Source organism: Herpailurus yagouaroundi, unplaced genomic scaffold (genome assembly GCF_014898765.1).
Source record: "Herpailurus yagouaroundi ecotype Mexico unplaced genomic scaffold, PumYag 77, whole genome shotgun sequence".
In the NCBI taxonomy this organism is placed as follows: Eukaryota; Metazoa; Chordata; class Mammalia; order Carnivora; family Felidae; genus Herpailurus; species Herpailurus yagouaroundi.
Genome location: NW_024412388.1, coordinates 58,628,544 through 58,641,236, shown reverse-complemented (window position 1 = coordinate 58,641,236; position 12,693 = coordinate 58,628,544). Strand labels below are relative to the sequence as shown.

At 35.2% G+C, this 12,693-nt stretch overlaps 2 protein-coding genes across 9 annotated transcripts in view; one reads left to right on the top strand and one right to left on the bottom strand.

The window, feature by feature from the left end:
* ANKRD13C (ankyrin repeat domain 13C) overlaps nucleotides 1-3,030 on the top strand; it is a 92,074-nt gene extending 89,044 nt beyond the window's left edge. For both annotated transcript variants that reach the window (XM_040470624.1, XM_040470623.1), the window contains one exon: nucleotides 400-3,030. In XM_040470624.1, the coding sequence (XP_040326558.1) occupies nucleotides 400-530 (131 nt within the window). In that variant the 3' untranslated portion in view covers nucleotides 531-3,030. The remainder of the gene's footprint in view (nucleotides 1-399) is intronic.
* Nucleotides 3,031-7,819: 4,789 nt separating this feature from the next.
* SRSF11 (serine and arginine rich splicing factor 11) overlaps nucleotides 7,820-12,693 on the bottom strand; it is a 44,941-nt gene continuing 40,067 nt past the window's right edge. For 4 of the 7 annotated variants that reach the window (XM_040470616.1, XM_040470617.1, XM_040470618.1 and 1 more), the window contains 4 exons: nucleotides 12,109-12,198; nucleotides 9,855-9,971; nucleotides 9,320-9,458; nucleotides 7,820-9,214 (listed from right to left, as the gene is read on the bottom strand). In XM_040470616.1, coding sequence (XP_040326550.1) covers nucleotides 9,017-9,214; nucleotides 9,320-9,458; nucleotides 9,855-9,971; nucleotides 12,109-12,198 — 544 coding nt within the window. In that variant the 3' untranslated portion in view covers nucleotides 7,820-9,016. The remainder of the gene's footprint in view (nucleotides 9,215-9,319; nucleotides 9,459-9,854; nucleotides 9,972-12,108; nucleotides 12,199-12,693) is intronic. The other 3 variants (XM_040470622.1, XM_040470620.1, XM_040470621.1) reach the window with 3 other exon arrangements.

Sequence of the window (12,693 nt, the reverse complement as noted above, 5' to 3'; positions counted from 1 at the left end):
TAGAATGGTAATAAATCAGCTCAGATTAAGAATAGCATCTATGCTATAATAAGAAGAAAAGATGCCAGAATGCAAAAAGCACAAATGTTTCTGTCTCTTTGCCCCAAGTAAAAGATCAAAAGACCAGTGGAGTCTGGCGTTACAGTTTTAAGACTGGGAAGCAATGGGAACTTGTGTTTTTGGTGTGATTCTTGATGCCTTGGTGTGTTTCTCTTTTCACCAATAGAAACCCTTCTCCAAACTAGACACACTCACTATTAGACATATTTTAGGATTTATCAGTTCCTTGAGTAATGCTTTTTTACATTTGAAGGAGTATGGATATCTCTAATAGTATTTATGGTGTATAAATAGATGATCACTTTATTTTACGGTGTTATCATTGATCGTCCTCTCTAGATATTCCCGTGTTTCCTACGATCACAGCCACTGTGACTTTTCAGGAGTTTCGATATGATGAATTTGATGGCTCCATCTTTACTATACCTGATGACTATAAGGAAGACCCAAGCCGTTTTCCCGATCTTTAACTGACATGGAAAATGATGTCATCTGACCAAGGAAAGCAAGAGAATACAGAGACCCCAGAAGTGAATCCAAATAGAAGGGACAAATATTCCACGGAGAAAAGGGAATTACATTGAATCGACACATCAGTAAAATGATATGATGAAATGGGCCTTTAAAAAGAATTTCAGCAAGTTTCCTGATGTGCCATTTTCAGTCTTTTTAAAAATATACATATTATAAGTGTAATAGTTTGACACCTTAATGACCCTGAGTACTTCTTATGTAAAACAGCTCTAAGTGCTGTGATTTGTTTTTAAAGATTTTTACACTTCTTGTTGAAATATATATGCATATAAATATATCTATATCTAAAACACTCCTGGACCATTAACATAAATTAAATGTCTTAAGAGATATGAAGCCCTTTTAAACTTGTCATCTTATATTCAAGGTGATATTTATAAATACTCCTTCAAGCTTTGTTTTCATAAAATGTAAACTATGTAACATTATGTATAGTTCAGTAATTTGAATGTTTGTTCAATATAATGAACTAGAAGGAATGCAGTTTTCTGTAGATGAATGAACCAAATGGTAACCATTAAACAATTGCATTTATATGTTGCAATACATTTCAGAAGGAGCGTTCACTCTGCAGGGAATAAGGTACCTCCTTTAGCACCTTAGTGCAATTCATCGTGGTGCTATTTGTTTTTACCTGAATTCTTTCTTCAATGGAAAATGTTTGTTACTAATCTTCCTTTCATAGAACCTCAATTTTTTTTTCTAAACTTGAGTTTAAAAGTCCTTTTTGTGTTCATGATAAGGTGTGGTTAGCATGCTTAAAGATACTCCTCTTCCAAATCTCAGCACTTTAAAAATACTCCACAAATTTTTAAACTTGCTTCCTAATAACTGCACATCATTCTGATTATTTTGTTTTTAATGGAACATGGATGCATTCGTGTCAGTTTTAAAAAAAACAACCCACATATTTTGGATGCCCCTACATATTTAATGCTTTCAAAGTAAGGTAAAAACATTTTATATGCTGACAATATTTGTTACCAGCTAAATTCCAGAAATGTACACAGGATCAACAATTCCTACTGTTTATTTTTTTAAGTCACAAGAAAATATTTATTGATTTTAATTAATCTCCGAAGTGAAATCATGCGTTACTCATTTTTGCATTTAAAATTTTTCATATTTATTCCAAGATGGTTTGAAGGTCCAAGAATGAAAATAAATTAGGGAGAATAATGTATTACAGTCATAAAATGTTATGCTGTATTAAAGAGCTTAAAGAAATGTTTTTTAAATGTGTACTGATAAATGTGTCAGAATGCATCTGTCAAATTTTGTAGAATGACCAAATAGTTTAAACTTTTTCCAGGATTTTAACTAATTTGAATGAATTTAGAGACTTTTATTGAAGAGGTGATTTATTTAAAAATCCAAAGCATCAACCATAAGAAAATTTTATAATAAACATCTTTAAAGCTGCATCTTCATGCTGAAACATACTACATTGCATATGTTGACATTTTATTAAATACATTTTATAATGAAGTAATCATAGTTAAAAATTCAAAGACCAATTACTACCTTGTGTGGGTCTGTTGAATTTTGTGGAAAAAGTTGGTAAACCCAGATTAGGTTTATTGAATAGAAGTTGATCCCTATTATTTTGGGAATGCTTGTTGATCAAGTGACTTGGAGACTGAATTATCCTGTCGGTGATTATATGAGGTGTGAGACACTGAACAGCAGTGGGCACTGTTGCTTTTAGGCTCCCTCGCTTTGTGGGAATATGGTATGCTTCAGGAGTAGACTGCAGATTTTTTCAGACATACAGACAACTTAGTGGATAAGAAACATGGTAAATTGCAGCTTGGGATTTATCAAGCTCCTAAAAGCTGTGAATATTTTGCTGGGGTACACTGGAGGTAGGAAGACTACTGAAAACTTTTGCACTTGGATTTTGTTTTTAACTCTTATCTTCTTCTTTCGTAAAGAATAGTAGATTATCCATTCCAAATTTTTTTTTTTTTTACTCTCATAGAAGCTTATTTAAAAGTTCAGTGGGTGATGGGCACCCATATTAAGGAGAGCACTTGTTGTGATGAACACTGGATGTTATATATGTGATAAATCACTAAATTCTCCTTCTGAAACCAATACTACACTGTATGTTAACTAACATGAATTTAAATAAAAATAAAATTAAAAAGTTCAAATTTAATGAAGCAATCAGGAAAGACTTTGTTTAAGAATTCTTCAGTCTTTGTTAAGAATCCCCAGTCTTTCAGGGATCAGCCCCTCTGGGTTGATCCAGGTTTTAAAAGGGCAACCTACTATCTCCCATTCTGGGTGGGATACGAGCCTACATATCTGTATTATGTATTATCACTCCACCAAAATGTCTTTTATCTGATCACAGAGGGCAAGCAAATGTATCTCTTATGATGGTGAAAACAAGGAGTTAATTAATGCAAATAAACTTTTCACAATATTAGACTTTTCAAAATGTGCCTTTTAATCCAGTTAATGAAGCTCTATGTATGCTGTGTTTCAAGTAAGTAGATCAAAAAACCATATATTTTGATAATCTCACGTGAAAATCTAGATTTTATGTTGATTTATTTAAGTCTGTAAAATTCTATATGCCTTCCAACTGTGACTGAAGAAACTGTTTAAACTTGGGAGACTGTAAAATGGTCACCTGACATGGCCCTTTACAAGTGCTCAATATTCCTGCCACCTAGTACAGAATCAGAGGAGATAGGATTCTTGTCTTCAAGAAAATTGTTCCCTAGAGACAATTTGCCTCTGTGTGTAGTCATTTGTATACAGAGAATTGTCACACGTCACAAAGGGAAGCATAAAGCAGATGCTGTGATTATGGGGGGGCAGGTCCATACAGTGGTCTGGAAATGAACGCATTTTCAAAGAAGCTGATAGCAGCTGTAGCCAAAGAACTACCAACGGCTGACCCTTGAACACACAGGGGTTAGCGGTGTCAACCTCCCCCCCGGGCCCCGCGGGGCAGAGGCATGGGACTGTTGGTTTGGGGGCGCCCCCCCCCCCACATTTAATTACTAACAGCCTACTGTTGACTGGAAGGCTTACTGACAAAGAGGTGATTAACAAATATTTTGTTCATTATATATATTATATATTCTTGAAACAAAGCTAGAGAAAAACATTAAAATGATGAGAAAATATACAGTACTGTGCTATATTTATCAAAAAATCTGTATATAAGTGCAGCTGTACAGTTCACACCCATGTTAAGTGTCAACTATAGTTTCTTTCTCCTGCTTAGAACTGGTGTTGCGCCCCACTCAAAAATGGGTTTTCCTGGTGGTGTTCATGTACAGTTTGTTATTCACACCTTGGGGGATGGTGGTAAATGATTGTTTTAGTGAACCTAGTCTTTCAAATTGAGAATTAGTGAGTAGCACGGGGCACAGTATGTCTCTACTGTTAACTCTAGCAAAAGGTACCTTAACCATGTTTTCAGAATCAACAAAATGCATCCTTACCAAACTTGTTATATTTGAAATTAGGAAGTTTCAAAGACGACTGATGGTGAAACTTGCCCCAGAGATAATTGGACAGGAAGTGTTAAACCACTTGTAAAGACAACAAAATTCAACTTGGTAAAAGCCCATCATTTGTATACTATGAATTAGCAGAAACTACCTTTGCAAAGCATTTTATGTCAGAAATCTGTGGCAATAGTATGCCCTAGTCAAACCATCTCAAGTATTAACATATTTTTCAGATCATGTGATCCTTCTTACAGTACTATCCAGTGAACTTTAAAAAAAAAATTTTTAAGGGTATCACATTGTAACTGTGTGTGTGTGTGTGTGTGTGTAATGTTTATTTTGAGACAGAGAACAGGGGAGGTGCCGAAAGAGAGAAAGAGAATCTCAAGCAGGCTCTGTGCTGTCAGTGCTGAGCCCAAGGTGGAGCTTGAACTCATGAACCATGAGATCATGACCTGAGCTGAAATCAAGAGCTGTTGGCTCAACCGAGCCACCCAGCCATCCCTCCAATGATGAACTTTTAAAACTGTTACAGCTCAGCTCAGAATAGTGCTTTCAGCCACAATGGCACCTATGGTACACAAAATTAGAATTTCACGCTGGCCACAGCACCTATAAATACTGAAATAAAATCTCTTAAAGGCTTTAAAGAAAGGTACTTGGCAATCCTTCCTGAATTTGATCATGCTTTGCAGGTGAAAACAAGGTAGAAGCTGAGTGTAATGTAAAAACAAACCATCACTTATATCATCTGTACCTCTCATAGAGTTCTTGGTCACTAATGGTGGCTAACAATGACTGGCTTTAGTATTTTAAATAATGAATGTGGGTGGCGTGGGAATTTCAGAGGACAGGACAGAAGCAGAAATTCCGTAGTTTACATACATTGTGGCTTCTCAGCTGGCCCCTTTGGGATGATGAGGCAGTAGCTGGACCTACCATTGCCTCACCTCCCCCTAGATCCTCCTTCAGCTTCTCAGACTATCAGCCAGGACAGTGAAGGGTCCTAGTTTCTGCAGGACACCCCTGCCACTGAGGTCAGAAGCAAACAAGACCTGATGGACCTAAGTTTCAGCCCACCCTTGTGGGCTCTGGCTCCTGTGTGTGGTTCCATCTTACTCCTACTCCTCCCAACTATCCAGCTTCCACTGTAGACTGCCATTGGGGCTTTAATCTCCAGCATTGCAAAGACAAACACTTTTGAGACTCCTTAACCAGCCCTCAAAATTAAGGTCAAATCTCGGTTAAGAAAGGTTGCTTCCAGTGATTCTGCTCCTCTGAACACCGATAAGAGAAACATTCTTAACCTATATGATACTTGTCTTCTGAAACTTGATACTTAAGCAAATTTTAACTTTTCACAGTGAATGAAAAAAGGCAGTTTTTACACCTGGTATATTGATAGCATTGTATCCTAACTGAAAAGTAATATTAAGCATCATTTGGATCATCCCATTCCTTGTGACCCTAGACCTTTAATTTCTATGTACAAATCATACATTAGCTAACCAGCTTTTTAAAAAAGGACATCCTTTTAAAAAGGACTAATTTTAATGACGTGACCTGGGAAAATAACCTTCACAACAGAAGACTTTTAAAAGAACGTGAACATCACTTCCCCGATTTTTGTAAGGACAGAATTAAAAAAAAAATTAGTTCTATCAGATCCTTTCTCTGTGAATTCTTTGATTACCAATAACATCTACTATTACACTTTAAGTATATTCTTTAGAATATCCCCACTGGTAAATTAGCATGGTTCACATATGAATTATTTTGCTAAAGAATGTCTAAATGTATTTCACATAGACCTCGACATAAAATGAAAACGGCATTCAAAATAAAACTGAATAAAGCAATCTCAAACATCTACAACTCCAGATTAGTCTCATTTAGAAAAGCTGCTTGTGTCAATAAAGTCTTAGTGATAGACATACTCTTAAAAGTACCAGTAACATTTGTTACATTGATAGCTAAAATAAACACAATTACTGTACCTGATCACAGAGAAGTATTTTAGAACAGGGATGAAATTCATTAGCTTAGATTTGAGGCAAAAGGAACAGAAATCTTAATTCCAGCTTGAAAGGTCTATCTTCAAACAGCATGCCCTCCCACCACATCCCAAGTACATAATCTGGTGCCCAACTGGAGAAACTGGTATTGGTTTTGCTAGAGGGAAAGTTGGCTTGTGCTGCTGATACTCACCACAGAACCTTAGTCAATTCTAAGATGCAACACCAAGGTTAAGGAAAATTAGTGTTTTACTGTTCCAGTGAAAGCCTAGTTTGATTTCCCCAAGTACCTAACATTTTCCTATGCTCCACATAATAGGTTATCGCTACCAGGAAGGTGATCCAAAATCCGGTCACAAAAAGAAAAACATAGCCTTCTCAAAGCCTTGTCTCCACACAATTTATCTTAGAGCGTCTGCTAAAACATTATCCCAAACTAATTATTGTATAGTTTTGAAAAGCTCCATAATCAAATGGCAGGTACCATTTACTGACCCAGGCATATTGTTTTTCTAACTACCAAAATGCATGGCAAAACCCCTCATTTTAGACAGGAAAATTAAGGTAAGAAACAGGTCTCCCACCTGGTGAATGAAACCAAAGAATGGACATTCATATAGCCTACTACTTCTCATTCACTCCTGAAGGATTGAAGTAAATAAATAGGACAAACATTTTTCTAACAAAACCACCTTTATTTTTAAATCATTTTTACTACCAAATACAGAACATAACTCAGCGTGGAGGCAGTATTCACTTGATTTCAACTGATTATGTGGTAAAGGGTTGTGTCCCTAGTGCAACCCTACCTTTGTGCATAAAATGTTCCCTAGAAGAATAACCTAGAAGTGTGGATTCCCTTCACTGTTAGAATCTTAAGTCAATGGCACTATTTTAAAGCCAAAAATTTAACTGCCTTTGAAAAGTTAGTATATTTGTTTGTATTCAGAGATTACAAGTGAGGAAACAGGTTTTACTATTAGGTTTAACCACATGAAACTGCCAATATTTTACTTGTTTTTTGACTTACAAAAATGGCAATGTCATATGGTTCAACCCTTACTAAAAAAGTTTTCGAAAGTTTAAACAAATGTCATTTGTCTTCAACTTTGTGTTTAAAAAACGCAATGGGACCATTACTAGAACTTTTTACTCACTATAGACAAAATTCCTTTGATAAAATCTTTAAAAAGTTACTTACTACAAACTGTAAAAACAATGCTGCTTTTCTATATGGCATTTTAAAAGTTAAAAAAAATTATACTCAAACTTGCATAAAAGCTACAATTCCAAGTCTCATTTTCTCCTTAATGCCAGCCAAACACTACTCATTTCATAACTGAATAAATATACTATTTAGTATTTTACAGTAGATACATACCATTGACAGTTTCTATACTATTCCAGAAAAGGCAAATATTTATATTTCACTGAAAATATAAATTTACTAGATATAGGTGGGATCATTTATCCTAAAGTTAACTGCTTTACTCAACCCCATTCCTACGCCCAGAATATGAGAAATAAAATTACACTAAGACTGTTTTAGATAGAAATAAAACCAACTTTGACAATTCTGATGGCAACTAATCGCTACACTGACGGATTTCATCTCATTACTGTATTTCAATATGTGGACTGAAAGGGGAAAGAACTTGATTTGTAAAATGAGTGAGGTAAATGTCATACATTCAACAGTGTAAATAAATACAAATACAGTTTTACAGGAACATGAACATGAGTTTAAGGGTTTTATTATCAAAGTCTTGTAAAACAATTTCAGAAACTGTACATCAACATGGCACAGACTGTAGCCTACTTTTGTTTTTACTGCACAAAAGTGAAGCTTGAAACTCCTGTAACTAAGAAAACAGTTGCCTAACTACTTTGCATTTAACATGGAATCACTGTGTGCATAAGATTACTACTGCAGTAACAGTAACACAAATTTATTGGTTTTATACAACTTGAGATCAAATAAAAAGTACATTATCAAGTAGATTTGTCTTATTTTAAAAGCGTATGAAGGTCAATTTAAAATGCACTACCCTCTTTTTCCAACACTGAGATTAAAACAAATTAATAAAAGAGTGGAAAATTGAAAATCAGGACAAGAGAGAACTTTTCTCTTACAGATGGACTCAGGATAGGCAGAAGCTTTCACTGATGTAGACGTGGAATAAATTATTTCAGGAAAAAAAAATTCCCAAACACCTTATGAAAAAGTATACAACTCTACTTCAAAATATGCTATTCACTCACTGCCAAAGACAGTTTCATTTGAAATCTTGTTTCTGTAATTAAAGCCTAATCAGCCATCAAAAAAGGTTAGTGCATATATAACCTTTCAAAGTTAAACAAAAGCCACAAAAATTTAGCCGCAAGGCTTAAAGGATTATCTATTTCAAATGTTCATTTTCAGGTGTAACTGTAAGAATGTTAATTTGTCATGTCAACAAACAAGACCATAAGTAGATCCATCAGGTTGGAGGATTTTAATGACATTTAGGATATTCCTGCCACAATAACATGCAATCAGTGCATTCCCTACATGGCTCTATTACGGCAATGAATCAAATTCTAGAAATACTATAAGTGAACTTACTTATAATAAAGGAGATCATACAACATAAACAATCCATGCCTGCTGTAGATGCATGCAGCTTTTCATTTTTGTTATGAAGCAGCACCAGAATAGTAAAACTGCTTGGATACTCAATCGGATTTCACCATGTCAAGAATTGGTTACTCATGTGTCATTTTCTAAAAGCTTTTGGATGTAAATAACTAATATCAATATCAGGAGCTTTATAACCATTTATAACTCAGAGCTGTATACATCTAGGTTTGAGATGAACAAATACAGCATTAAGAAATCACACAAAGGAATGACACTGATGCATGTATACAGTTGGATTCCCATGGAGGCAATATTCAGTCACTCATATCCATGTCTTCTTCATGATGATCATCCCCATTCACTTTGGATTCTCTTAGTGAATCACCAGTTCCCTTTTCCACAGAACATTCTTTTGTTTTAGGGGAACTTGGTTCTGTTGGCTTCTTCTCCTCTTTTTTCTCTTTCTCGCTGTCATACCCTTGTTCCTCTTCATCGTAATCCCGTGTAACCTGCTTTGCCAAGGAGAATAAAAAAAGTAAACGTCTTCACAGAAAAACCACTTCTTAAAATTACCAGCACTACCCTAAGTATCAAAGTAAATTAGTTTGGAAACATACTTTCACATCTTTATCACTCTCTGATTTTCTTTCCCGATCCTTTTCCTTATCTTTACTTTTCTTCTTCTTGCTTGTTGAACGTTCTCTTTCATCTCTGCTTCTTTCTTTGTCTTTATCTTTCTTCTTCTCCTTTTTATGTCTAGGATGACAGTAAAAAAATTCTCAAAAAAGATGCTTTAAAGGAACCACTCAAGAAGTTTCACCCTTAAGTGTAGCAGTAAGTTTAAACTTCTTCAGATGGTGAGCCTGACCCAAATTCATACAACACGAAGAACAAAGATCCAATTTCAAAATACCGGATACAAGCGGTGCACAAATAATACAGGCAAGAGGACTGGAAGCGGGTTACAGGTCTAAATGCTCACTCCCAAACACTGTTTATTAGAACACAGTCTCAAGCATGGAGGGAATGAATACATCAGCATGTTCTTAAGCACTTTAATTCCTGAAAAGGAAGGAAAAGTCTAGAATTTTAAAAATAAAAACAGTTTCTGAAATATAGAGAAGTACAGATCCCTATGACTAATATTCTTACCTCCTAGGGGATGGTGAGCGAGACAATTTTCTTTTAGGTGACCTAGGCTTTTTAGGAGATCTCGTGCCACTCCTACTTCGTCGTCGTCGTCTCTCTCTAGAAACACAAATGTGCAAACTAGACTTTAAAATACAGTATTATCTAAAATATGCAGGCACATCATAGCAGATGTGCCCATGAGAGAGCTCCACTATGAACTCCTACAAGTTTCTGGTAATGAAAAATCCATTTACTTTCCTTTAGTTTTTTTTCTTTTTTTTTAAGGTTTTTAGTAGTAATCTCTATACCCAATGTGGGGTTCAAATTGACAGCCCCAACTTCAAGAGTCACATGCTCCACAGACTGAGCCAGTCAGGCGCCTCCAAAAGACCCATTTTCAAATACTGTTTTGAGCTGAAGAATCAAATGAATAATAAACAGCTGCAATGTTTTTGCAAACTGTGTGCTTTTCCTTTAATGTCCTCAAGAAAACCTTAAGTTTTCTTAAAGACAAAAGTTCTAATGTGTGAGGAAAAAGTCTGAAGTAAATGTTCAGAAACTGGTTTAAATTCAGTGGCTAGAAAAGGTATATAAAAGTATGTTGTGATATGAAAGTCAATTGCTAATAAACTCTAGGACAATTTTTTTTTAGGTAAAATTCAAGGAGTGGAGTTAGTAATAACAGAGATCAAACTAACTCCCCACATTCCAACAAATCATGTTGCCGTCAACCCTGCTTTGAGCAAGTGTTTTTAAGATGTATATAGCCTTTCCCATCTTTAAAACTGTGGGTTTTTCTTTTCTTTTTAAATATTCTGCCTGCCATTGTTCTGAAAATTTTTAAGACTTATAAGATGACCGTTATAATAATTTAGGCACAAAAAATAATCAAAATCCCACATTTTCGGTTGTCTTTTTTAAAAAAAAAGCTTTTTGACTCTTACAGCCCTGGGACCTCTACCACCAGAAACATTACACACAACTTTTCATTCATCAAATATTTATTAAGCTTGTCAAGTCTGTATACCTCATTCTTTTTGCTACCGCTCTGTTGTAATCGAAACTCCAAATACCCTAGATAGAACAGATGTTTTGTATTTGTCACATAGTATGTATGCAACAAAAATTTAACATCTATCAGTACATTTTCTTTTTACTGCTGAATAATATTCCATTGTATGAACATACCATTTTGTTTACCCATGTTAGTTAATGGGCACTGGGGTTAACTTTTGGCTTATTATGAACAATGCTATTATAAATATTCAATGCAAAAGTTTTTGTGTGGAAATTAGGTTTTCATTCCTTTTGGGTACATCCCTAGGAATGAAACTGCTGTGTCAAGAAATTCAAACTGTTTAAGGAATTGCCAGTTTTCCAAAGTATCTGCCCCATTTTAAAAATATTTATTTATTTTTAGAAGAGTACAAGTCAGGGAGGGGCAGAGAGGGGACGGAGGATCTGAAGCAGGCTCTGCGCTGACAGGCTGACAGCAGCGAGCCTGATGCGGGCTCATGAACTTGAACTCATGAACTGTGAGATCATGACCTGAGCTGAAGTCAGAAGGCTCAACCAACTGAACCACCCATGTGCATTTTACATTCATATCAGCAATGTTCAGAGTTCCAGTTTCTCCACATCCTCACCAACCACTAGTTACCATCTGGTTTTTAAAATATGACTATCCTAGTGGGTGTGAAGTGTTTTTAGTTTACATTTCCTTGATGACTCATGTTGAACATCTTTTTATGCACTTATTGGACACCTGCTTACCTTCTTTGGAGAATTGTCACTTCAGATCCTTTGCCAAATTTAAATTTGGTTATTTGACTTTCTATGATTCTGCACATGTATTTCTGTACATCCTTTCTATGATTTCTGAACAAATCATATGGCCTCTCATTTTATCAATAAACCACTATGTATGTGGATATTTTAAGTATGACTTACTATAATAAAATGAACTTAATGTAGCAATTCAGCATACATTAACATTAAAACTTAACTGTTAGGAAAAGAACACAAGCAAACCAAATCAGGATGTGAAATGTATACGGCAAACATAAAAACTGACCTTTATAACTGAATTTCATGTCATTTCAAATGTAACACCATAAAACGTAAACAGAACTTTAGGTTACTCTTCAAAATTGCCTTAAAAAAACTTCAACGCTGAAGTATGTACTGATGTACTAGAAAACATTTAATGCTCACAGCCTACTATTCTTGCAAACAAAGTTTTAAAAGGTGCCAAGAACTCCTAATGCCACCTTACCTGCTTGCACTTCTGGAACGTCTGGCTGTGCTATAACTTTTTGGTGGTGTTTTGGAACGTTTCTTTTCTTTATCTTCTTTCTTTTTTTCTCTAATAGATGAACACAATTTATGAATGCATAAGAAGAGTCAGCTAATATAAATTAATATAGCACTACAAAAAGCACAATGAAATCTAATCTCATTCCTGAAAAATGAATGGTATTCTTATAGAAACAGTATGGGAATAATAGCTCAAGTGGCATATTTGTAGGAAATCAATTTTAAAAAATCCCATTTTCCTGGTATTACACATAAAACTCTCCAACAAAGCAAAACAGACTGTATGATGAGAAAATAATAAAGGATGATGGCCAATTTCTTGGTATATACTCTGGCAATAAACACCAATAGTTTTAATAACTGCTTCTAGGCTCTTCAAACCTCTTCTCTCTAACTGAGTACCAGTTTCCCTGTCCTGGTATGTCCTGTATGTCCTCTACTATCAAGCCAAACCCCACAATGTGCCACTGGATTTAATCGTCAACATTACCAATATTCTAAAGCACATACTCTATGTTGTTAGTTAATTTCACCATGGACCAAG